The sequence below is a fragment of the Salvelinus alpinus genome, chromosome 11, assembly GCF_045679555.1.
Source record: "Salvelinus alpinus chromosome 11, SLU_Salpinus.1, whole genome shotgun sequence".
Taxonomy (NCBI): Eukaryota; Metazoa; Chordata; class Actinopteri; order Salmoniformes; family Salmonidae; genus Salvelinus; species Salvelinus alpinus.
In genome coordinates this window covers 72,606,676-72,633,029 of record NC_092096.1, presented here as the reverse complement: position 1 = coordinate 72,633,029, position 26,354 = coordinate 72,606,676, and the positions used below count along the sequence as shown (strand labels likewise).

The window sequence follows — 26,354 nt, the reverse complement described above, 5'->3', positions numbered from 1 at the left end:
ATGGCTTTTTCTTTGAAACTCTGCCTAGAAGGCCAGCATCCCAGAGTCTCCTCTTCACTGTTAACGTTGAGACTGGTGTTTTGTGGGTACTATTTAATGAAGCTGCCAGTTGAGGACTTGTGAGGCGTCTGTTTCTCCAACTAGACACTCTAATGTACTTGTCCTCTTGCTCAGTTGTGCACCGGGGCCTCCCACTCCTGTTTCTATTCTGGTTAGAACCAGTTTGCGCTGTTCTGTGAAGGGAGTAGTACACAGCGTTGTACGAGATCTTCAGTTTCTTGTCATTTTCTCGCATGGAATAGCCTTCATTTCTCAGAACAAGAATAGACTGACGAGTTTCAGAAGAAAGGTCTTTGTTTCTGGCCATTTTGAGCCTGTAATCGAACCCACAAATGCTGATGCTCCAGATACTCCGTCTAAAGAAGGACAGTTTTCTTGCTTCTTTAATCAGGACAACAGTTTTCAGCTGTGCTAACATAATTGCAAAAGGGTTTTCTAATGATCAATTAGCCTTTTAAAATGATAAACTTGGATTAGTTAACACAACATGCCATTGGAACACAGGAGTGATGGTTGCTGATAATGGGCCTCTGTACGCCTATGTAGACATTCCATAAAAAATCAGCCGTTTCCAGCTACAATAGTAATTTACAACATTAACAATGTTTACACTGTATTTCTGATCAATGTGGTGTTATTTTGATGGACAAAAAATGTGTTTTTCTTTCAAAAACAAGGAATTTCTAAGTGACCCCAAACTTTTGAACGGTAGTGTATACCATATATATGCAAAAGTATGTGGACACCCCTTCAAATTAGTGGATTCAGCTATTTCAGCCTCACCCGTCACTGACAGGTGTATAAAATCTAGCACACAGCCATGCAATCTCCATAGGAAAACATTGGCAGTAGAATGGCCTTACTGAAGAGCTCAGTGACTTTCAACGTGGCACCGTCATAGGATGCCACCTTTCCAACAAGTCAGTTCGTCAAATTTCTGCCCTGCTAGAGCTGCCCCGGTCAACTGTAAGTGCTGTTATTGTGAAGTGGAAACGTCTAGGAGCAACAACGGCTCAGCCGCGAAGTGGTAGGCCACACAAGCTCACAGAACGGGACCGCCGAGTGCTGAAGTGCGTAGCGTGTAAAAATCGTCTCTCCTCAGTTGCAACACTCACTACCGAGTACCAAACTGCCTCTGGAAGCAACGTCAGCACAATAACTGGTAGTCGGGAGCTTCATGAAATGGGTTTCCATGGCCGAGCAGCCGCAAACACAAGCCTAAGATCACCATGCGGGAGTGGTGTAAAGGTCGCCGCCATTGGACTCTGGAGCAGTGGAAATGCATTGTCTGGAGGGATGAATCACAATTCACCATCTGGCAGACCGACGGACGAACCTGGGTTTGGCGGATCCATGGAGATCTCAACCTGCCTCAATGCATAGCACCAACTGTAAAGTTTGGTGGAGGAGGAATAATGGTTCGGGCCCCTTAGTTCCAGTGAAGGGAAATTTTTACGGTACAGCATATATAGACGATTCTGGTCTTCCAACTTTGTGGCAACAGTTTGAGGAAGGCCCTTTCCTGTTTCAGCATGACAATGTCCCCATTCAAAAAGCGAGGTCCATACAGAAATGGTTTGTCAAAATTGGTGTGGAAGAATTTGACTGGCCTGCACAGCGTCCTGTCCTCAACCCTATCGAATACCTTTAGGATGAATTGGAACGCCGACTGCGAGCCAGGCCTAATCGCCCAACATCAGCGCCTGACCTAACTAATACTCTTGTGGCTGAATGGAAGCAAGTCCCTGCAGCAATGTTCCAACATCTAGTGGAAAGCCTTCCCAGAAGAGTGGAGGCTGTTATAGCAGCAATGTTCCAACATCTAGTGGAAAGCCTTCCAGAAGAGTGGAGGCTGTTATAGCAGCAAAGGGAGGGACCAACTCCATATTTTATGCCCATGATTTTGGAATGAGATGTTCCATAGCAGGTGTCCACATACTTTTGGTCATGTAGTGTATATACACTGCTCAAAAAAATAAAGGGAACACTTAAACAACACAATGTAACTCCAAGTCAATCACACTTCTGTGAAATCAAACTGTCCACTTAGAAAGCAACACTGATTGACAATACATTTCACATGCTGTTGTACAAATGGAATAGACAACAGGTGGAAATTATAGGCAATTAGCAAGACACCCCCAATAAAGGAGTGGTTCTGCAGGTGGTGACCACAGACCACTTCTCAGTTCCTATGCTTCCTGGCTGATGTTTTGGTCACTTTTGAATGCTGGCGGTGCTTTCACTCTAGTGGTAGCATGAGACGGAGTCTACAACCCACACAAGTGGCTCAGGTAGTGCAGCTCATCCAGGATGGCACATCAATGCGAGCTGTGGCAAGAAGGTTTGCTGTGTCTGTCAGCGTAGTGTCCAGAGCATGGAGGCGCTACCAGGAGACAGGCCAGTACATCAGGAGACGTGGAGGAGGCCGTAGGAGGGCAACAACCCAGCAGCAGGACCGCTACCTCCGCCTTTGTGCCTTTGTGCAAGGAGGAGCAGGAGGAGCACTGCCAGAGCCCTGCAAAATGACCTCCAGCAGGCCACAAATGTGCATGTGTCTGCTCAAACGGTCAGAAACAGACTCCATGAGGGTGGTATGAGGGCCCGACGTCCACAGGTGGGGGTTGTGCTTACAGCCCAACACCGTGCAGGACGTTTGGCATTTGCCAGAGAACACCAAGATTGGCAAATTTGCCACTGGCGCCCTGTGCTCTTCACAGATGAAAGCAGGTTCACACTGAGCACATGAGCACATGTGACAGACGTGACAGAGTCTGGAGACGCCGTGGAGAACGTTCTGCTGCCTGCAACATCTTCCAGCATGACCAGTTTGGCGGTGGGTCAGTCATGGTGTGGGGTGGCATTTCTTTGGGGGTACCGAGATGGTACCGAGATGAGATCCTCAGACCCCTTGTGAGACCATATGCTGGTGCGGTTGGCCCTGGGTTCCTCCTAATGCAAAGCAATGCTAGACCTCATGTGGCTGGAGTGTGTCAGCAGTTCCTGCAAGAGGAAGGCATTGATGCTATGTACTGGCCCGCCCGTTCCCCAGACCTGAATCCAATTGAGCACATCTGGGACATCATGTCTCGCTCCATCCACCAATGCCACGTTGCACCACAGACTGTCCAGGAGTTGGCGGATGCTTTTGTCCAGGTCTGGGAGGAGATCCCTCAGGAGACCATCCGCCACCTCATCAGGAGCATGCCCAGGCGTTGTAGGGAGGTCATACAGGCACGTGGAGGCCACACACACTACTGAGCCTCATTTTGACTTGTTTTAAGGACATTACATCAAAGTTGGATCAGCCTGTAGTGTGGTTTTCCACTTTAATTTTGAGTGTGACTCCAAATCCAGACCTCCATGGGTTGATACATTTGATTTCCATTGATAATTTTTGTGTGATTTTGTTGTCAGCACATTCAACTATGTAAAGAAAAAAGTATTTAATAAGAATATTTCATTCATTCAGATCTAGGATGTGTTATTTTAGTGTTCCCTTTATTTTTTTGAGCAGTGTATATATATATTTAGTCCTCACTACTGTAGGTTACTTCCTTAGTATTGCACCTCATCCAAGCAGCGGCAGCTCTGTCTGTCAGTCAGTCACTTCCTGGTTCTGCTGGCGACAATGTGACAGTCAGTAAATCAGAAGAATAGCGAGCTCATATATTCACTCTCGGGCAGAAAAGGTAAGGAACCTTTTTCCTTTACGATATTGGAAATGTAGGATACAACTAATGGCATTTTATGCAAATGTGCGCGTGTTTCGTAGAAACTGCGGGTGTAACTACTGGCTACTTTCTCTCAGTACAGCAAACGAGATGTCAACATAACAGCGCGATGTTTGGCCGCGTTGAGCGAAAGAGATATGTAGGCTACCTACCGGGGTTATTTAATGTGTGTTTTATGTAGGCTACCTGTCTGTCTAGAAAGTGAACGGAACGAAGTATCCTGTAGAGATCTATTTAATGTCCATCATAGAGATAGATGGAGGACTTATCCTGGATATAAACCTCATCTTAGTCTACATTACCATTTGAGGACGACACACCATTTAAAAAAAATAGACAACTGGGTGGGTATTCCAATGAGTTTGGAGCAATCCGTCTACTTTAAAATGGAGACAGAATGGTAAGCGCCATCGAGGCTGTCACAGACGCTATAATGGCACAGATACAAAGAGGAGTCCTCTATCTAGCTCTATGACGTCAATTAGAGAACTCGCCACTGTGGGCAGGTGTAGTTCATGAATTACTAGTGAAAGGGGCCGTTTGTTCACCCGCACTTGCTAATAACTCACGCGCCCGACTATGTGATAAAGTGGCCCGCACCCAACCCTAAACCGCAAATAGGATTTTGCGCTGTAGGCTACAATTAAAGACTCCATAACGATTTTTTAACAGGGGGTGTAGGATTTAGTTTTACCTGATGTAGATATGTTTCTGCCTTATAATTTCCGACACTTTGTTCGGCTATTTGTTAGACAACTTGTCTATAGTTAGATACATGCAGCTTCCCTTCTGTTATATGTTGCCCTAGAAGACTAAATGAACTCTTGCTCAACAGAATGATGTCATAGATTAGATAGAATGAACGCTTCAGTCTAGTTGACATCGGTGAAGTTTTGTTTTTCTGTCATCTGTCACGGAGCAAAGACGTTTAGGGACCGGGGGGAGAAAACACAACAAAAAGGACAACTGGAAAAGTGTTCCGATCAAACATGCCCAAGTGACATCAGTTTGACCGGTTGGAAGGAAAAAGAGGTCGTTTTCACAGCTTTTAACGTGTTTTCTCAAAAAAAGATTTCAGTTCGGGAATCGAACTGGTTGAAATACTATCAACTTTTATGATGATTTTACGATGAAGATAGCACCTCTACAGACCGTATCTAACTGATCATTCTCATTCTCTCCAAGATGCAGAAATAAATATATTCTATTTCTCCTCTCCTGTTCCCAAGTCCACATTTGGTGTATAATTTTACTGTAAGAAATGCTGAATTCTGCAGGAGTTATTATTAAGGTATTAGCCCTATTCACAACGAGACTAGTATTACTAGAGAACGTTGCTTATGTACTTATTACCTCAGAATGTCCCTTACTCCAGAGGACGATTCGGACGCAATACGTTTTGTTCTCCAATCTGCCCCCTGTAATTCTATTATATTGGTGTGTGTGTTTATTTATTTTTTTTAATTGGGGGGGGGGGACTAACCCTAACCCTCTACTGGGGGTAGATCAGCTTTGATAATGCAGATAGTTTGTAGATTCCATCAATGTAATTGTCTGCATAATTTCCAATCCCCCATATAGTTTTGGGCAGATAGATAGATAGATAGACTGATTGATTGATTGATAGATACTGTAGATAGTTAGAGATTGATTGATTGATTGATTGATAGATAGATAGATAGATAGATAGATAGATAGATAGATAGATAGATAGATAGATAGATAGATAGATAGACACAGTACCAGTCGAAAGTTAGGAAACATCTACTCATTCAAGGGTTTTTCTTTATTTTTAACTATTTTAAACATTGTAGAATAATAGTGAAGACAGAATCATGTAGTAACACAAAAGTCTTAAACAAATTCAAATAGATTTTAGATTCTTCAAAGTAGCCACCCTTTTTGCCTTGATGACACCTTTGCACACTCTTGGCATTCTCTCAACCAGCTTCATGAGGTAGTCACCTGGAATGCATTTCAATTAACAGGTGTGCCTTCTTAAAAGTTAATTTGTGGAATTTCTTTCCTTCTAAATGCATTTGAGCCAATCAGTTGCATTGTGACAAGGTAGAGTTGGTATGTAGAAGATAGCCCTATTTGGTAAAAGACCAAGTCCATATTATGGCAAGATCAGCTCAAATAAGCAAAGAGAAACGACAGTCCATCATTGCTTTAAGATATGAAGGTCAGTCAATGCGGAAAATGTCACGAACTTTGAAAGTTTCTTCAAGTGCAGTTGCAAAAACCATCAAGCGCTATGATGAAACTGGCTCTCATGAGGACCGCCACAGGAAGCAAGACCCAGAGTTACCTCTGCTGCAGAGGATACATTCATTAGAGTTACCAACCTCAGAAATTGCAGACCAAATAAATGCTTCACAGAGTTCAAGTAACAGACACATCTCAACATCAACTGTTCAGAGGAGACTGTGTGAATCAGGCCTTCATGGTTGAATTGCTGCAAAGAATCCACTACTAAAGGACACCAATAATAAGAAGAGACTTGCCTGGGCCAAGAAACACAAGCAATGGACATTAGACCTGTGAAAATCTGTCCTTTGGTTTGATTAGTCAAAATGTGATATTTTTGGTTTCAACCGCCGTGTCTTTGTGAGACGCAGAGTAGGTGAACGGATGATCTCTGCATGTGTGGTTCCCACCGTGAAGCATGGAGGAGGAGGTGTGATGGTGTTTGGGGTGCTTTGCTGGTGACACTGTCTGTGATTTATTTAGAATTCAAGACACACTTAACCAGCATGACTACCACAGCATTCTGCAGCGATACGCCATCACATCTGGTTTGAAAATAGTAAAAATTGTGGAAAAACCCTTGAATGAGTAGGTGTGTCCAACCTTTTGACTGGTACTGTATATGATATTAAAGGATTTATTTATCTTGTAAAAGAGAGATCTTCTGCTGATTTGCACCATGATATCGGATGACTTCTTAAACTGATATCACAGCCTACCAAAGGGCAAAGTGCCTGGGGTTGTTTTCAGTCAGATAACACTCCTTCATATACTGTAGTAACCAACATGGAGACATCTTCACATCATGCTTGTATTCTATTCTCTCCTTTCCTCTCCTCTCCTCCCCCCCTCCAGTCCGCGTGGGTCCAGTCAGTATTAGATGGCAGGGTGGAGGGAGTGGGCGGGGCCGAGATGAGTGCTGACCCGCTATTGGAGGAGACCCTGATGAAGCGGTCTCAGCAGAAGAGGATAACATCGCCGCTGAACTACAAGGAGAGAGTGTTCGTCCTCACCAAGACCAAGCTCACATATTATGAGTTCAGAGCCGAGGTGAGACTGGCAGACACCGTTCCCTGTACGATGGAGGCATGGTGTATGCTCCTATGTCCTTTATCTCTCCTGTCAGACTGGTCCTATGTCCTTTATCGCTCTATCAGACTATGTCCTTTATCTCTCCTATCAGACTGGTCCTGTCCTTTATCTCTCTATCAGACTGCTCCTATGTCCTTTATCTCTCCTATCAGACTGGTCCTCTGTCCTTTATCTCTCTATCAGACTATGTCCTTTATCTCTCCTATCAGACTGGTCCTATGTCCTTTATCTCTCCTATCAGACTGGTCCTATATCCTTTATCTCTCTATCAGACTATGTCCTTTATCTCTCTTATCAGACTGGTCCTATGTCCTTTATCTCTCTTTCAGACTGGTCCTATGTCCTTTATCTCTCTATCAGACTGGTCCTATCCTTTATCTCTCCTATCAGACTGGTCCTATATCCTTTATCTCTCCTATCAGACTGGTCCTATCCTTTATCTCTCTATCAGACTATGTCCTTTATCTCTCTTATCAGACTGGTCCTATGTCCTTTATCTCTCCTATCAGACTGGTCCTATGTCCTGTATCTCTCCTATCAGACTGGTCCTATCCTTTATCTCTCTATCAGACTATGTCCTGTATCTCTCCTATCAGACTGGTACTATGTCCTTTATCTCTCCTATCAGACTGGTCCTATGTCCTGTATCTCTCCTATCAGACTGGTCCTATGTCCTTTATCTCTCCTATCAGACTGGTCCTATATCCTTTATCTCTCCTATCAGACTGGTCCTGTCCTTTATCTCTCCTGTCAGACTGGTCCTATGTCCTGTATCTCTCCTATCAGACTGGTCCTGTGTCCTGTATCTCTCCTATCAGACTGGTCCTATGTCCTGTATCTCTCCTATCAGACTGGTCCTGTGTCCTGTATCTCTCCTGTCAGACTGGTCCTATGTCCTGTATCTCTCCTGTCAGACTGGTCCTGTGTCCTGTATCTCTCCTATCAGACTGGTCCTATGTCCTGTATCTCTCCTATCAGACTGGTCCTATGTCCTTTATCTCTCCTATCAGACTGGTCCTATGTCTTTATCTCTCCTATCAGACTGGTCCTATGTCCTTTATCTCTCCTGTCAGACTGGTCCTATGTCCTGTATCTTTCCTATCAGACTGGTCCTATGTCCTGTATCTCTCCTATCAGACTGGTCCTATGTCCTGTATCTCTCCTATCAGACTGGTCCTATGTCCTGTATCTCTCCTATCAGACTGGTCCTATGTCCTTTATCTCTCCTATCAGACTGGTCCTATGTCTTTATCTCTCCTATCAGACTGGTCCTATGTCCTTTATCTCTCCCATCAGACTGGTCCTATGTCCTGTATCTCTCTATCAGACTGGTCCTATGTCCTGTATCTCTCCTATCAGACTGGTCCTATGTCCTGTATCTCTCCTATCAGACTGGTCCTATGTCCTGTATCTCTCCTATCAGACTGGTCCTATGTCCTTTATGTATAGTAACTCTAGTAACTCTACCATGTACTGTTAGTCAATCTAGTAGCTCTACCATGTACTGTTCGTCAATCTAGTAACTCTACCATGTACTGTTAGTCAATCTAGTAACTCTACCATGTACTGTTAGTCAATCTAGTAACTCTACAATGTACTGTTCGTCAATCTAGTAGCTCTACCATGTACTGTTAGTCAATCTAGTAGCTCTACCATGTACTGTTCGTCAATCTAGTAACTCTACAATGTACTGTTAGTCAATCTAGTAACTCTACAATGTACTGTTCGTCAATCTAGTAACTCTACCATGTACTGTTAGTCAATCTAGTAACTCTACCATGTACTGTTAGTCAATCTAGTAACTCTACAATGTACTGTTCGTCAATCTAGTAACTCTACAATGTACTGTTAGTCAATCTAGTAACTCTACAATGTACTGTTCGTCAATCTAGTAACTCTACCATGTACTTAGTCCAACTAACAGTACTAGTGTGAATATTGACAGCTGAGGCTGTAAACACACTCTGATGTCTCTCTGTTGTCCAACACCTTCCTGTGTTCTGTCCTTCTGTCTCTCTGTTGTCCAACACCTTCCTGTGTTCTGTCCTTCTGTCTCTCTGTTGTCCAACACCTTACTGTGTTCTGTCCTTCTGTCTCTCTGTTGTCCAACACCTTCCGGTGTTCTGTCCTTCTGTCTCTCTCCTGTCCAACACCTTACTGTGTTCTGTCCTTCTGTCTCTCTCCTGTCCAACACCTTACTGTGTTCTGTCCTTCTGTCTCTCTGCTGTCCAACACCTTACTGTGTTCTGTCCTTCTGTCTCTCTGTTGTCCAACACCTTCCGGTGTTCTGTCCTTCTGTCTCTCTCCTGTCCAACACCTTCCGGTGTTCTGTCCTTCTGTCTCTCTCCTGTCCAACACCTTACTGTGTTCTGTCCTTCTGTCTCTCTCCTGTCCAATACCTTACTGTGTTCTGTCCTTCTGTCTCTCTCCTGTCCAATACCTTCCGGTGTTCTGTCCTTCTGTCTCTCTCCTGTCCAATACCTTCCTGTGTTCTGTCCTTCTGTCTCTCTGTTGTCCAATACCTTACTGTGTTCTGTCCTTCTGTCTCTCCACTGTCCAACACCTTACTGTGTTCTGTCCTTCTGTCTCTCTCCTGTCCAACACCTTACTGTGTTCTGTCCTTCTGTCTCTCTCCTGTCCAACACCTTGCTGTGTTCTGTCCTTCTGTCTCTCTCCTGTCCAACACCTTACTGTGTTCTGTCCTTCTGTCTCTCTGTTGTCCAACACCTTACTGTGTTCTGTCCTTCTGTCTCTCTCCTGTCCAACACCTTACTGTGTTCTGTCCTTCTGTCTCTCTCCTGTCCAATACCTTACTGTGTTCTGTCCTTCTGTCTCTCTCCTGTCCAATACCTTACTGTGTTCTGTCCTTCTGTCTCTCTCCTGTCCAACACCTTACTGTGTTCTGTCCTTCTGTCTCTCTCCTGTCCAACACCTTACTGTGTTCTGTCCTTCTGTCTCTCTCCTGTCCAATACCTTCCTGTGTTCTGTCCTTCTGTCTCTCCACTGTCCAACACCTTACTGTGTTCTGTCCTTCTGTCTCTCTCCTGTCCAACACCTTACTGTGTTCTGTCCTTCTGTCTCTCCACTGTCCAACACCTTACTGTGTTCTGTCCTTCTGTCTCTCCACTGTCCAACACCTTACTGTGTTCTGTCCTTCTGTCTCTCTCCTGTCCAACACCTTACTGTGTTCTGTCCTTCTGTCTCTCTCCTGTCCAACACCTTACTGTGTTCTGTCCTTCTGTCTCTCCACTGTCCAACACCTTACTGTGTTCTGTCCTTCTGTCTCTCTCCTGTCCAACACCTTACTGTGTTCTGTCCTTCTGTCTCTCTCCTGTCCAACACCTTACTGTGTTCTGTCCTTCTGTCTCTCTGTTGTCCAACACCTTACTGTGTTCTGTCCTTCTGTCTCTCTCCTGTCCAACACCTTACTGTGTTCTGTCCTTCTGTCTCTCTCCTGTCCAATACCTTACTGTGTTCTGTCCTTCTGTATCTCTCCTGTCCAATACCTTCCTGTGTTCTGTCCTTCTGTCTCTCTGTTCGTTGTTAACAGAAGAAGTTTAAGAAGGGGTCGATCGACCTGCAGAAAGTCAGGTGTGTGGAGATCGTGAAGAGTGGAGGAGGAGTCATACCCTGTCAGAACAAATACCCCTTCCAAGTGAGATTGATCGGTTGATTGATCAATATTGAGAAATATAAAGAGATAGTTTGTCAATTTTCCATGTTCAAAATTCAAAAGGCACTCGCACATCTGAGCAATCTTTTAGCAGGTGCCTGGTAACAGTTGAACAAGATGAATGAAAGGAAACCGCTCACTGCTCTTGATAGTATCACTGATCATCGGCCTCACGGCCTTCGTCAGAGCTTTATGAGTAAAAAAAAAAAAACTGTAAATATTTTTTTTTTTTTTTTTTTTTACTCACAAAAGCTCTGACGAAGGCCGTGAGGTCGATACGTAAAGCTTATTAAAGATCAGTGATACTATCAAGAGCAGAGTGCGGTTTCCTTTTCCCTCAATCTTCCATGTTAACAACAACATTATGATGCGTTACAGTTTAGTGCCAATATGACTACAGCTATTAATTCTCTTTACTAGGTGGTGCATGACTCCAGTACTCTCTACGTATTCTCTCCTAGCCCTGAGAGTAGGAACATCTGGGTCCAAATTATCAAGGAAGGTCAGTTACTAGCCATTTTTACATCCTCTAGTTATGTTATGCTATGCTATAAACACTCTCTGTTGTTGTCCCTCATAGCTAGGCCTATGTTATGCTATGCTATAAACACTCTCTGTTGTTGTCCCTCATAGCTAGGCCTATGTTATGTTAGCAGGGAGCTGGTTGACCAGAGATATCTTTTCCTCTCTTGTGTGTTGTTGTTGGTGATGTGGTTGTTAATAATGTTTTATTCTGCAATTAATCCTAAATGACCGTGTCATTCAGGAGCCAGCAGATATAGCTGATGTTTTAAATCAGCACGTCTCATCTATTAGCTCATCTGGTACCTCAAATAACGATTTCACCCACAATTCCACCAATGCTCGGTATACATGGAAATAGGAGATCAACCCCCCCCCCCCCCCCCCCCCTCCCGCCCCCAAATCAGATATTTAACTTTAGAAAGATGAAATCACCTGATATAGTGCCTGTCCTCTATGAGGTCAGTACCAAGGAGCAGGTCTAGATGGACTGGAACCCACATGCTGCTGTTAGACTGTTTCCTCTGGCAGACCTATTCAACGTGTCTTTAACGACTGGTGAAATGCCTTCTGGGTGGAAATGTGCCCGAGTGACCCCTCTTCATAAAGGTGGACAACTAGTTAGACCTAAATAACTATAGACCTACAGTACCAGTCGACAGTTTGGACACAACTACTCATTCATGGGTTTTTCTTTATTTTTTACTAGTTTATACATTGATACATTATTTTATACATTTATATATGGAATCATGTAGTAACCAAAAAAGTGTTTTTATTAGTAGTTGTAGTAGTAGGTTTTATTAGTAGTTGTAGCAGTAGTTTTTATTAGTAGTTGTAGCAGTAGTTTTTATTAGTAGTTGTAGCAGTAGTTTTTATTAGTAGTTGTAGCAGTAGTTTTTATTAGTAGTTGTAGCAGTAGTTTTTATTAGTGGTATTAGTAGTTGTAGCAGTAGTTTTTATTAGTAGTTGTAGCAGTAGTTTTTATTAGTAGTTGTAGCAGTAGTTTTTATTAGTAGTTGTAGCAGTAGTTTTTATTAGTGGTATTAGTAGTTGTAGCAGTAGTTTTTATTAGTGGTATTAGTAGTTGTAGCAGTCGTTTTTATTAGTAGTTGTAGCAGTAGTTTTTATTAGTGGTATTAGTAGTTGTAGTTTTATTAGTGTTATTAGTAGTTGTAGCAGTCGTTTTTATTAGTGGTATTAGTAGTTGTAGCAGTAGTTTTTATTAGTGGTATTAGTAGTTGTAGCAGTAGTTTTATTAGTGGTATTAGTAGTTGTAGCAGTAGTTTTATTAGTGGTATTAGTAATTGTAGCAGTAGTTTTTATTAGTGGTATTAGTAATTGTAGCAGTAGTTTTTATTAGTGGTATTAGTAGTTGTAGCAGTAGTTTTATTAGTGGTATTAGTAGTTGTAGCAGTAGTTTTTATTAGTGGTATTAGTAGTTGTAGCAGTAGTTTTTATTAGTGGTATTAGTAGTTGTAGCAGTAGTTTTATTAGTGGTATTAGTAATTGTAGTAGTAGTTTTTATTAGTGGTATTAGTAGTTGTAGCAGTAGTTTTATTAGTGGTATTAGTAATTGTAGCAGTAGTTTTTATTAGTGGTATTAGTAGTTGTAGCAGTAGTTTTATTAGTGGTATTAGTAGTTGTAGCAGTAGTTTTTATTAGTGGTATTAGTAGTTGTAGCAGTAGTTTTTATTAGTGGTATTAGTAGTTGTAGCAGTAGTTTTTATTAGTGGTATTAGTAGTTGTAGCAGTAGTTTTTATTAGTGGTATTAGTAATTGTAGCAGTAGTTTTATTAGTGGTATTAGTAATTGTAGCAGTAGTTTTATTAGTGGTATTAGTAATTGTAGCAGTAGTTTTATTAGTGGTATTAGTAGTTGTAGTTTTATTAGTGGTATTAGTAGTTGTAGCAGTAGTTTTTATTAGTGGTATTAGTAGTTGTAGCAGTAGTTTTATTAGTGGTATTAGTAGTTGTAGCAGTAGTTTTATTAGTGGTATTAGTAGTTGTAGTTTTATTAGTGGTATTAGTAGTTGTAGCAGTAGTTTTTATTAGTGGTATTAGTAGTTGTAGCAGTAGTTTTATTAGTGGTATTAGTAATTGTAGCAGTAGTTTTATTAGTGGTATTAGTAGTTGTAGCAGTAGTTTTATTAGTGGTATTAGTAGTTGTAGCAGTAGTTTTATTAGTGGTATTAGTAGTTGTAGTTTTATTGGTGGTATTAGTAGTTGTAGCAGTAGTTTTATCAGTGGTATTAGTAGTTGTAGTTTTATTAGTGGTATTAGTAGTTGTAGCAGTAGTTTTATTAGTGGTATTAGTAATTGTAGCAGTAGTTTTATTAGTGGTATTAGTAATTGTAGCAGTAGTTTTTATTAGTGGTATTAGTAGTTGTAGCAGTAGTTTTATTAGTGGTATTAGTAGTTGTAGTTTTATTAGTGGTATTAGTAGTTGTAGCAGTAGTTTTATTAGTGGTATTAGTAGTTGTAGTTTTATTAGTGGTATTAGTAATTGTAGCAGTAGTTTTATTAGTGGTATTAGTAGTTGTAGCAGTAGTTTTATTAGTGGTATTAGTAATTGTAGCAGTAGTTTTATTAGTGGTATTAGTAGTTGTAGCAGTAGTTTTTATTAGTGGTATTAGTAATTGTAGCAGTAGTTTTATTAGTGGTATTAGTAGTTGTAGCAGTAGTTTTTATTAGTGGTATTAGTAATTGTAGCAGTAGTTTTATTAGTGGTATTAGTAGTTGTAGCAGTAGTTTTATTAGTGGTATTAGTAATTGTAGCAGTAGTTTTATTAGTGGTATTAGTAATTGTAGCAGTAGTTTTATTAGTGGTATTAGTAGTTGTAGCAGTAGTTTTATTAGTGGTATTAGTAGTTGTAGTTTTATTGGTGGTATTAGTAGTTGTAGCAGTAGTTTTATTAGTGGTATTAGTAATTGTAGCAGTAGTTGTATTAGTAATTGTAGCAGTAGTTTTATTAGTGGTATTAGTAATTGTAGCAGTAGTTTTATTAGTGGTATTAGTAGTTGTAGCAGTAGTTTTATTAGTGGTATTAGTAATTGTAGCAGTAGTTTTATTAGTGGTATTAGTAGTTGTAGCAGTAGTTTTTATTAGTGGTATTAGTAGTTGTAGCAGTAGTTTTTATTAGTGGTATTAGTAGTTGTAGCAGTAGTTTTATTAGTGGTATTAGTAGTTGTAGTTTTATTAGTGGTATTAGTAGTTGTAGCAGTAGTTTTTATTAGTGGTATTAGTAGTTGTAGCAGTAGTTTTTATTAGTGGTATTAGTAGTTGTAGCAGTAGTTTTATTAGTGGTATTAGTAGTTGTAGCAGTAGTTTTATTAGTGGTATTAGTAATTGTAGTTTTATTGGTGGTATTAGTAGTTGTAGCAGTAGTTTTATTAGTGGTATTAGTAATTGTAGCAGTAGTTTTATTAGTGGTATTAGTAGTTGTAGCAGTAGTTTTTATTAGTGGTATTAGTAGTTGTAGCAGTAGTTTTATTAGTGGTATTAGTAGTTGTAGCAGTAGTTTTATTAGTGGTATTAGTAGTTGTAGTTTTATTAGTGGTATTAGTAGTTGTAGCAGTAGTTTTATTAGTGGTATTAGTAATTGTAGCAGTAGTTTTATTAGTGGTATTAGTAGTTGTAGTTTTATTAGTGGTATTAGTAGTTGTAGCAGTAGTTTTATTAGTGGTATTAGTAGTTGTAGTTTTATTAGTGGTATTAGTAGTTGTAGCAGTAGTTTTATTAGTGGTATTAGTAGTTGTAGCAGTAGTTTTATTAGTGGTATTAGTAGTTGTAGCAGTAGTTTTATTAGTGGTAGTTGTAGTTTTATTAGTGTTATTAGTAGTTGTAGTTTTATTAGTTTTATTAGTAGTTGTAGTTTTATTAGTGGTATTAGTAGTTGTAGCAGTAGTTTTTATTAGTGGTATTAGTAGTTGTAGCAGTAGTTTTATTAGTGGTATTAGTAATTGTAGCAGTAGTTTTATTAGTGGTATTAGTAGTTGTAGCAGTAGTTTTATTAGTGGTATTAGTAGTTGTTGCAGTAGTTTTATTAGTGGTATTAGTAGTTGTAGCAGTAGTTTTATTAGTGGTATTAGTAGTTGTAGCAGTAGTTTTATTAGTGGTATTAGTAATTGTAGCAGTAGTTTTATTAGTGGTATTAGTAATTGTAGCAGTAGTTTTATTAGTGGTATTAGTAGTTGTAGCAGTAGTTTTATTAGTGGTATTAGTAGTTGTAGTTTTATTGGTGGTATTAGTAGTTGTAGCAGTAGTTTTATTAGTGGTATTAGTAGTTGTAGTTTTATTAGTGGTATTAGTAGTTGTAGCAGTAGTTTTATTAGTGGTATTAGTAGTTGTAGTTTTATTGGTGGTATTAGTAGTTGTAGCAGTAGTTTTATTAGTGGTATTAGTAGTTGTAGCAGTAGTTTTATTAGTGGTATTAGTAGTTGTAGCAGTAGTTTTATTAGTGGTATTAGTAGTTGTAGTTTTATTGGTGGTATTAGTAGTTGTAGCAGTAGTTTTATTAGTGGTATTAGTAGTTGTAGCAGTAGTTTTATTAGTGGTATTAGTAATTGTAGCAGTAGTTTTATTAGTGGTATTAGTAATTGTAGCAGTAGTTTTATTAGTGGTATTAGTAGTTGTACCAGTAGTTTTATTAGTGGTATTAGTAGTTGTAGTTTTATTGGTGGTATTAGTAGTTGTAGCAGTAGTTTTATTAGTGGTATTAGTAATTGTAGCAGTAGTTTTATTAGTGGTATTAGTAATTGTAGCAGTAGTTTTATTAGTGGTATTAGTAATTGTAGCAGTAGTTTTATTAGTGGTATTAGTAATTGTAGCAGTAGTTTTATTAGTGGTATTAGTAGTTGTATCAGTAGTTTTATTAGTGGTATTAGTAATTGTAGCAGTAGTTTTATTAGTGGTATTAGTAGTTGTAGCAGTAGTTTTTATTAGTGGTATTAGTAGTTGTAGCAGTAGTTTTATTAGTGGTATTAGTAGTTGTAGCAGTAGTTTTATTAGTGGTATTAGTAGTTGTAGCAGTAGTTTTATTAGTGGTATTAGTAATTGTAGCAGTAGTTTTGTTGGTGGTATTAGTAGTTGTAGCAGTAGTTTTATTAGTGGTATTAGTAATTGTAGCAGTAGTTTTATTAGTGGTATTAGTAGTTGTAGCAGTAGTTTTTATTAGTGGTATTAGTAGTTGTAGCAGTAGTTTTATTAGTGGTATTAGTAGTTGTAGCAGTAGTTTTATTAGTGGTATTAGTAGTTGTAGCAGTAGTTTTATTAGTGGTATTAGTAGTTGTAGTTTTATTAGTGGTATTAGTAGTTGTAGCAGTAGTTTTATTAGTGGTATTAGTAGTTGTAGTTTTATTAGTGGTATTAGTAGTTGTAGCAGTAGTTTTATTAGTGGTATTAGTAGTTGTAGTTTTATTAGTGGTATTAGTAGTTGTAGCAGTAGTTTTTATTAGTGGTATTAGTAGTTGTAGCAGTAGTTTTATTAGTGGTATTAGTAATTGTAGCAGTAGTTTTATTAGTGGTATTAGTAGTTGTAGTTTTATTAGTGGTATTAGTAGTTGTAGCAGTAGTTTTATTAGTGGTATTAGTAGTTGTAGCAGTAGTTTTATTAGTCGTATTAGTAGTTGTAGCAGTAGTTTTATTAGTAGTTGTAGTTTTATTAGTGGTATTAGTAGTTGTAGCAGTAGTTTTATTAGTGGTATTAGTAGTTGTAGCAGTAGTTTTATTAGTGGTATTAGTAGTTGTAGCAGTAGTTTTATTAGTGGTATTAGTAGTTGTAGTTTTATTAGTGGTATTAGTAGTTGTAACAGTAGTTTTATTAGTGGTATTAGTAGTTGTAGTTTTATTAGTGGTATTAGTAGTTGTAGCAGTAGTTTTTATTAGTGGTATTAGTAGTTGTAGCAGTAGTTTTATTAGTGGTATTAGTAATTGTAGCAGTAGTTTTATTAGTGGTATTAGTAGTTGTAGCAGTAGTTTTATGAGTGTATTAGTAGTTGTAGCAGTAGTTTTATTAGTGGTATTAGTAGTTGTAGCAGTAGTTTTATTAGTGGTATTAGTAGTTGTAGTTTTATTAGTGGTATTAGTAGTTGTAGTTTTATTAGTGGTATTAGTAGTTGTAGTTTTATTAGTGGTATTAGTAGTTGTAGCAGTAGTTTTATTAGTGGTATTAGTAATTGTAGCAGTAGTTTTATTAGTGGTATTAGTAGTTGTAGCAGTAGTTTTATTAGTGGTATTAGTAGTTGTAGCAGTAGTTTTATTAGTGGTATTAGTAGTTGTAGCAGTAGTTTTATTAGTGGTATTAGTAGTTGTAGCAGTAGTTTTTATTAGTAGTTGTAGCAGTAGTTTTATTAGTGGTATTAGTAGTTGTAGCAGTAGTTTTATTAGTGGTATTAGTAGTTGTAGCAGTAGTTTTATTAGTGGTATTAGTAGTTGTAGCAGTAGTTTTTATTAGTGGTATTAGTAGTTGTAGCAGTAGTTTTATTAGTGGTATTAGTAGTTGTAGCAGTAGTTTTATTAGTGGTATTAGTAGTTGTAGCAGTAGTTTTATTAGTGGTATTAGTAGTTGTAGCAGTAGTTTTTATTAGTGGTATTAGTAGTTGTAGCAGTAGTTTTATTATTGGTATTAGTAGTTGTAGCAGTAGTTTTATTAGTGGTATTAGTAGTTGTAGCAGTAGTTTTATTAGTGGTATTAGTAATTGTAGCAGTAGTTTTATTAGTGGTATTAGTAATTGTAGCAGTAGTTTTATTAGTGGTATTAGTAGTTGTACCAGTAGTTTTATTAGTGGTATTAGTAGTTGTAGTTTTATTGGTGGTATTAGTAGTTGTAGCAGTAGTTTTATTAGTGGTATTAGTAATTGTAGCAGTAGTTTTATTAGTGGTATTAGTAATTGTAGCAGTAGTTTTATTAGTGGTATTAGTAATTGTAGCAGTAGTTTTATTAGTGGTATTAGTAATTGTAGCAGTAGTTTTATTAGTGGTATTAGTAGTTGTATCAGTAGTTTTATTAGTGGTATTAGTAATTGTAGCAGTAGTTTTATTAGTGGTATTAGTAGTTGTAGCAGTAGTTTTTATTAGTGGTATTAGTAGTTGTAGCAGTAGTTTTATTAGTGGTATTAGTAGTTGTAGCAGTAGTTTTATTAGTGGTATTAGTAGTTGTAGCAGTAGTTTTATTAGTGGTATTAGTAATTGTAGCAGTAGTTTTGTTGGTGGTATTAGTAGTTGTAGCAGTAGTTTTATTAGTGGTATTAGTAATTGTAGCAGTAGTTTTATTAGTGGTATTAGTAGTTGTAGCAGTAGTTTTTATTAGTGGTATTAGTAGTTGTAGCAGTAGTTTTATTAGTGGTATTAGTAGTTGTAGCAGTAGTTTTATTAGTGGTATTAGTAGTTGTAGCAGTAGTTTTATTAGTGGTATTAGTAGTTGTAGTTTTATTAGTGGTATTAGTAGTTGTAGCAGTAGTTTTATTAGTGGTATTAGTAGTTGTAGTTTTATTAGTGGTATTAGTAGTTGTAGCAGTAGTTTTATTAGTGGTATTAGTAGTTGTAGTTTTATTAGTGGTATTAGTAGTTGTAGCAGTAGTTTTTATTAGTGGTATTAGTAGTTGTAGCAGTAGTTTTATTAGTGGTATTAGTAATTGTAGCAGTAGTTTTATTAGTGGTATTAGTAGTTGTAGTTTTATTAGTGGTATTAGTAGTTGTAGCAGTAGTTTTATTAGTGGTATTAGTAGTTGTAGCAGTAGTTTTATTAGTCGTATTAGTAGTTGTAGCAGTAGTTTTATTAGTAGTTGTAGTTTTATTAGTGGTATTAGTAGTTGTAGCAGTAGTTTTATTAGTGGTATTAGTAGTTGTAGCAGTAGTTTTATTAGTGGTATTAGTAGTTGTAGCAGTAGTTTTATTAGTGGTATTAGTAGTTGTAGTTTTATTAGTGGTATTAGTAGTTGTAACAGTAGTTTTATTAGTGGTATTAGTAGTTGTAGTTTTATTAGTGGTATTAGTAGTTGTAGCAGTAGTTTTTATTAGTGGTATTAGTAGTTGTAGCAGTAGTTTTATTAGTGGTATTAGTAATTGTAGCAGTAGTTTTATTAGTGGTATTAGTAGTTGTAGCAGTAGTTTTATGAGTGTATTAGTAGTTGTAGCAGTAGTTTTATTAGTGGTATTAGTAGTTGTAGCAGTAGTTTTATTAGTGGTATTAGTAGTTGTAGTTTTATTAGTGGTATTAGTAGTTGTAGTTTTATTAGTGGTATTAGTAGTTGTAGTTTTATTAGTGGTATTAGTAGTTGTAGCAGTAGTTTTATTAGTGGTATTAGTAATTGTAGCAGTAGTTTTATTAGTGGTATTAGTAGTTGTAGCAGTAGTTTTATTAGTGGTATTAGTAGTTGTAGCAGTAGTTTTATTAGTGGTATTAGTAGTTGTAGCAGTAGTTTTATTAGTGGTATTAGTAGTTGTAGCAGTAGTTTTTATTAGTAGTTGTAGCAGTAGTTTTATTAGTGGTATTAGTAGTTGTAGCAGTAGTTTTATTAGTGGTATTAGTAGTTGTAGCAGTAGTTTTATTAGTGGTATTAGTAGTTGTAGCAGTAGTTTTTATTAGTGGTATTAGTAGTTGTAGCAGTAGTTTTATTAGTGGTATTAGTAGTTGTAGCAGTAGTTTTATTAGTGGTATTAGTAGTTGTAGCAGTAGTTTTATTAGTGGTATTAGTAGTTGTAGCAGTAGTTTTTATTAGTGGTATTAGTAGTTGTAGCAGTAGTTTTATTATTGGTATTAGTAGTTGTAGCAGTAGTTTTATTAGTGGTATTAGTAGTTGTAGCAGTAGTTTTATTAGTGGTATTAGTAGTTGTAGCAGTAGTTTTATTAGTGGTATTAGTAGTTGTAGCAGTAGTTTTATTAGTGGTATTAGTAGTTGTAGCAGTAGTTTTATTAGTGGTATTAGTAGTTGTAGTTTTATTAGTGGTATTAGTAGTTGTAGTTTTATTAGTGGTATTAGTAGTTGTAGTTTTATTAGTGGTATTAGTAGTTGTAGCAGTAGTTTTATTAGTGGTATTAGTAATTGTAGCAGTAGTTTTATTAGTGGTATTAGTAGTTGTAGCAGTAGTTTTATTAGTGGTATTAGTAGTTGTAGCAGTAGTTTTATTAGTGGTATTAGTAGTTGTAGCAGTAGTTTTATTAGTGGTATTAGTAGTTGTAGCAGTAGTTTTTATTAGTAGTTGTAGCAGTAGTTTTATTAGTGGTATTAGTAGTTGTAGCAGTAGTTTTATTAGTGGTATTAGTAGTTGTAGCAGTAGTTTTATTAGTGGTATTAGTAGTTGTAGCAGTAGTTTTTATTAGTGGTATTAGTAGTTGTAGCAGTAGTTTTATTAGTGGTATTAGTAGTTGTAGCAGTAGTTTTATTAGTGGTATTAGTAGTTGTAGCAGTAGTTTTATTAGTGGTATTAGTAGTTGTAGCAGTAGTTTTTATTAGTGGTATTAGTAGTTGTAGCAGTAGTTTTTATTAGTGGTATTAGTAGTTGTAGCAGTAGTTTTATTAGTGGTATTAGTAGTTGTAGCAGTAGTTTTATTAGTGGTATTAGTAGTTGTAGCAGTAGTTTTATTAGTGGTATTAGTAATTGTAGCAGTAGTTTTATTAGTGGTATTAGTAGTTGTACCAGTAGTTTTATTAGTGGTATTAGTAGTTGTAGTTTTATTGGTGGTATTAGTAGTTGTAGCAGTAGTTTTATTAGTGGTATTAGTAATTGTAGCAGTAGTTTTATTAGTGGTATTAGTAATTGTAGCAGTAGTTTTATTAGTGGTATTAGTAATTGTAGCAGTAGTTTTATTAGTGGTATTAGTAATTGTAGCAGTAGTTTTATTAGTGGTATTAGTAGTTGTAGCAGTAGTTTTATTAGTGGTATTAGTAATTGTAGCAGTAGTTTTATTAGTGGTATTAGTAGTTGTAGCAGTAGTTTTTATTAGTGGTATTAGTAGTTGTAGCAGTAGTTTTATTAGTGGTATTAGTAGTTGTAGCAGTAGTTTTATTAGTGGTATTAGTAATTGTAGCAGTAGTTTTATTGGTGGTATTAGTAGTTGTAGCAGTAGTTTTATTAGTGGTATTAGTAATTGTAGCAGTAGTTTTATTAGTGGTATTAGTAGTTGTAGCAGTAGTTTTTATTAGTGGTATTAGTAGTTGTAGCAGTAGTTTTATTAGTGGTATTAGTAGTTGTAGCAGTAGTTTTATTAGTGGTATTAGTAGCAGTAGTTTTATTAGTGGTATTAGTAGCAGTAGTTTTATTAGTGGTATTAGTAGTTGTAGCAGTAGTTTTATTAGTGGTATTAGTAGTTGTAGTTTTATTAGTGGTATTAGTAGTTGTAGCAGTAGTTTTATTAGTGGTATTAGTAGTTGTAGCAGTAGTTTTATTAGTGGTATTAGTAGTTGTAGCAGTAGTTTTTATTAGTGGTATTAGTAGTTGTAGCAGTAGTTTTATTAGTGGTATTAGTAATTGTAGCAGTAGTTTTATTAGTGTTATTAGTAGTTGTAGTTTTATTAGTGGTATTAGTAGTTGTAGCAGTAGTTTTATTAGTGGTATTAGTAGTTGTAGCAGTAGTTTTATTAGTGGTATTAGTAGTTGTAGCAGTAGTTTTATTAGTTGTTGTAGTTTTATTAGTGGTATTAGTAGTTGTAGCAGTAGTTTTATTAGTGGTATTAGTAGTTGTAGCAGTAGTTTTATTAGTGGTATTAGTAGTTGTAGCAGTAGTTTTATTAGTGGTATTAGTAGTTGTAGCAGTAGTTTTATTAGTGGTATTAGTAGTTGTAGTTTTATTAGTGGTATTAGTAGTTGTAACAGTAGTTTTATTAGTGTTATTAGTAGTTGTAGTTTTATTAGTGGTATTAGTAGTTGTAGCAGTAGTTTTTATTAGTGGTATTAGTAGTTGTAGCAGTAGTTTTATTAGTGGTATTAGTAATTGTAGCAGTAGTTTTATTAGTGGTATTAGTAGTTGTAGCAGTAGTTTTATTAGTGGTATTAGTAGTTGTAGCAGTAGTTTTATTAGTGGTATTAGTAGTTGTAGCAGTAGTTTTATTAGTGGTATTAGTAGTTGTAGTTTTATTAGTGGTATTAGTAGTTGTAGTTTTATTAGTGGTATTAGTAGTTGTAGTTTTATTAGTGGTATTAGTAGTTGTAGCAGTAGTTTTATTAGTGGTATTAGTAATTGTAGCAGTAGTTTTATTAGTGGTATTAGTAGTTGTAGCAGTAGTTTTATTAGTGGTATTAGTAGTTGTAGCAGTAGTTTTATTAGTGGTATTAGTAGTTGTAGCAGTAGTTTTATTAGTGGTATTAGTAGTTGTAGCAGTAGTTTTTATTAGTAGTTGTAGCAGTAGTTTTATTAGTGGTATTAGTAGTTGTAGCAGTAGTTTTATTAGTGGTATTAGTAGTTGTAGCAGTAGTTTTATTAGTGGTATTAGTAGTTGTAGCAGTAGTTTTATTAGTGGTATTAGTAGTTGTAACAGTAGTTTTATTAGTGGTATTAGTAGTTGTAGCAGTAGTTTTTATTAGTGGTATTAGTAGTTGTAGCAGTAGTTTTATTAGTGGTATTAGTAATTGTAGCAGTAGTTTTATTAGTGTTATTAGTAGTTGTAGTTTTATTAGTGGTATTAGTAGTTGTAGCAGTAGTTTTATTAGTGGTATTAGTAGTTGTAGCAGTAGTTTTATTAGTGGTATTAGTAATTGTAGCAGTAGTTTTATTAGTGTTATTAGTAGTTGTAGTTTTATTAGTGGTATTAGTAGTTGTATTAGTAGTTGTAGCAGTAGTTTTATTAGTGGTATTAGTAGTTGTAGCAGTAGTTTTTATTAGTAGTTGTAGCAGTAGTTTTATTAGTGGTATTAGTAGTTGTAGCAGTAGTTTTATTAGTGGTATTAGTAGTTGTAGCAGTAGTTTTATTAGTGGTATTAGTAGTTGTAGCAGTAGTTTTATTAGTGGTATTAGTAGTTGTAACAGTAGTTTTATTAGTGGTATTAGTAGTTGTAGCAGTAGTTTTTATTAGTGGTATTAGTAGTTGTAGCAGTAGTTTTATTAGTGGTATTAGTAATTGTAGCAGTAGTTTTATTAGTGTTATTAGTAGTTGTAGTTTTATTAGTGGTATTAGTAGTTGTAGCAGTAGTTTTATTAGTGGTATTAGTAGTTGTAGCAGTAGTTTTATTAGTGGTATTAGTAGTTGTAGCAGTAGTTTTATTAGTTGTTGTAGTTTTATTAGTGGTATTAGTAGTTGTAGCAGAAGTTTTATTAGTGGTATTAGTAGTTGTAGCAGTAGTTTTATTAGTGGTATTAGTAGTTGTAGCAGTAGTTTTATTAGTGGTATTAGTAGTTGTAGCAGTAGTTTTATTAGTGGTATTAGTAGTTGTAGTTTTATTAGTGGTATTAGTAGTTGTAACAGTAGTTTTATTAGTGTTATTAGTAGTTGTAGTTTTATTAGTGGTATTAGTAGTTGTAGCAGTAGTTTTTATTAGTGGTATTAGTAGTTGTAGCAGTAGTTTTATTAGTGGTATTAGTAATTGTAGCAGTAGTTTTATTAGTGGTATTAGTAGTTGTAGCAGTAGTTTTATTAGTGGTATTAGTAGTTGTAGCAGTAGTTTTATTAGTGGTATTAGTAGTTGTAGCAGTAGTTTTATTAGTGGTATTAGTAGTTGTAGTTTTATTAGTGGTATTAGTAGTTGTAGTTTTATTAGTGGTATTAGTAGTTGTAGTTTTATTAGTGGTATTAGTAGTTGTAGCAGTAGTTTTATTAGTGGTATTAGTAATTGTAGCAGTAGTTTTATTAGTGGTATTAGTAGTTGTAGCAGTAGTTTTATTAGTGGTATTAGTAGTTGTAGCAGTAGTTTTATTAGTGGTATTAGTAGTTGTAGCAGTAGTTTTATTAGTGGTATTAGTAGTTGTAGCAGTAGTTTTTATTAGTAGTTGTAGCAGTAGTTTTATTAGTGGTATTAGTAGTTGTAGCAGTAGTTTTATTAGTGGTATTAGTAGTTGTAGCAGTAGTTTTATTAGTGGTATTAGTAGTTGTAGCAGTAGTTTTATTAGTGGTATTAGTAGTTGTAGCAGTAGTTTTATTAGTTGTTGTAGTTTTATTAGTGGTATTAGTAGTTGTAGCAGAAGTTTTATTAGTGGTATTAGTAGTTGTAGCAGTAGTTTTATTAGTGGTATTAGTAGTTGTAGCAGTAGTTTTATTAGTGGTATTAGTAGTTGTAGCAGTAGTTTTATTAGTGGTATTAGTAGTTGTAGTTTTATTAGTGGTATTAGTAGTTGTAACAGTAGTTTTATTAGTGTTATTAGTAGTTGTAGTTTTATTAGTGGTATTAGTAGTTGTAGCAGTAGTTTTTATTAGTGGTATTAGTAGTTGTAGCAGTAGTTTTATTAGTGGTATTAGTAATTGTAGCAGTAGTTTTATTAGTGGTATTAGTAGTTGTAGCAGTAGTTTTATTAGTGGTATTAGTAGTTGTAGCAGTAGTTTTATTAGTGGTATTAGTAGTTGTAGCAGTAGTTTTATTAGTGGTATTAGTAGTTGTAGTTTTATTAGTGGTATTAGTAGTTGTAGTTTTATTAGTGGTATTAGTAGTTGTAGTTTTATTAGTGGTATTAGTAGTTGTAGCAGTAGTTTTATTAGTGGTATTAGTAATTGTAGCAGTAGTTTTATTAGTGGTATTAGTAGTTGTAGCAGTAGTTTTATTAGTGGTATTAGTAGTTGTAGCAGTAGTTTTATTAGTGGTATTAGTAGTTGTAGCAGTAGTTTTATTAGTGGTATTAGTAGTTGTAGCAGTAGTTTTTATTAGTAGTTGTAGCAGTAGTTTTATTAGTGGTATTAGTAGTTGTAGCAGTAGTTTTATTAGTGGTATTAGTAGTTGTAGCAGTAGTTTTATTAGTGGTATTAGTAGTTGTAGCAGTAGTTTTATTAGTGGTATTAGTAGTTGTAACAGTAGTTTTATTAGTGGTATTAGTAGTTGTAGTTTTATTAGTGGTATTAGTAGTTGTAGCAGTAGTTTTTATTAGTGGTATTAGTAGTTGTAGCAGTAGTTTTATTAGTGGTATTAGTAATTGTAGCAGTAGTTTTATTAGTGGTATTAGTAGTTGTAGCAGTAGTTTTATTAGTGGTATTAGTAGTTGTAGCAGTAGTTTTATTAGTGGTATTAGTAGTTGTAGCAGTAGTTTTATTAGTGGTATTAGTAGTTGTAGTTTTATTAGTGGTATTAGTAGTTGTAGTTTTATTAGTGGTATTAGTAGTTGTAGTTTTATTAGTGGTATTAGTAGTTGTAGCAGTAGTTTTATTAGTGGTATTAGTAATTGTAGCAGTAGTTTTATTAGTGGTATTAGTTGTTGTAGCAGTAGTTTTATTAGTGGTATTAGTAGTTGTAGCAGTAGTTTTATTAGTGGTATTAGTAGTTGTAGCAGTAGTTTTATTAGTGGTATTAGTAGTTGTAGCAGTAGTTTTTATTAGTAGTTGTAGCAGTAGTTTTATTAGTGGTATTAGTAGTTGTAGCAGTAGTTTTATTAGTGGTATTAGTAGTTGTAGCAGTAGTTTTATTAGTGGTATTAGTAGTTGTAGCAGTAGTTTTTATTAGTGGTATTAGTAGTTGTAGCAGTAGTTTTATTAGTGGTATTAGTAGTTGTAGCAGTAGTTTTATTAGTGGTATTAGTAGTTGTAGCAGTAGTTTTATTAGTGGTATTAGTAGTTGTAGCAGTAGTTTTTCTTAGTGGTATTAGTAGTTGTAGCAGTAGTTTTATTAGTGGTATTAGTAGTTGTAGCAGTAGTTTTATTAGTGGTATTAGTAGTTGTAGCAGTAGTTTTATTAGTGGTATTAGTAGTTGTAGCAGTAGTTTTATTAGTGGTATTAGTAGTTGTAGCAGTAGTTTTATTAGTGGTATTAGTAGTTGTAGCAGTAGTTTTATTAGTGGTATTAGTAGTTGTAGCAGTAGTTTTATTAGTGGTATTAGTAATTGTAGCAGTAGTTGTATTAGTGGTATTAGTAATTGTAGCAGTAGTTGTATTAGTGGTATTAGTAGTTGT

At 35.9% G+C, this 26,354-nt stretch overlaps 1 protein-coding gene across 5 annotated transcripts in view; it reads left to right on the top strand.

Moving 5' to 3' along the window:
- The first annotated feature begins 3,626 nt into the window (after window positions 1–3,626).
- Window positions 3,627–26,354, top strand: part of LOC139534760 (tyrosine-protein kinase Tec-like) — a 114,720-nt gene continuing 91,992 nt past the window's right edge. For 4 of the 5 annotated variants that reach the window (XR_011667006.1, XR_011667007.1, XR_011667008.1 and 1 more), the window contains exons 1-4: window positions 3,627–3,752; window positions 6,900–7,094; window positions 10,687–10,791; window positions 11,230–11,311. Coding sequence is in view for 2 of the 5 variants with exons in the window: in XM_071334184.1 (XP_071190285.1) it covers window positions 6,957–7,094; window positions 10,687–10,791; window positions 11,230–11,311 (325 nt within the window). In the remaining 3 variants the exon portion in view is untranslated. The remainder of the gene's footprint in view (window positions 3,753–6,899; window positions 7,095–10,686; window positions 10,792–11,229; window positions 11,312–26,354) is intronic. The other variant, XM_071334186.1, reaches the window with a different exon arrangement.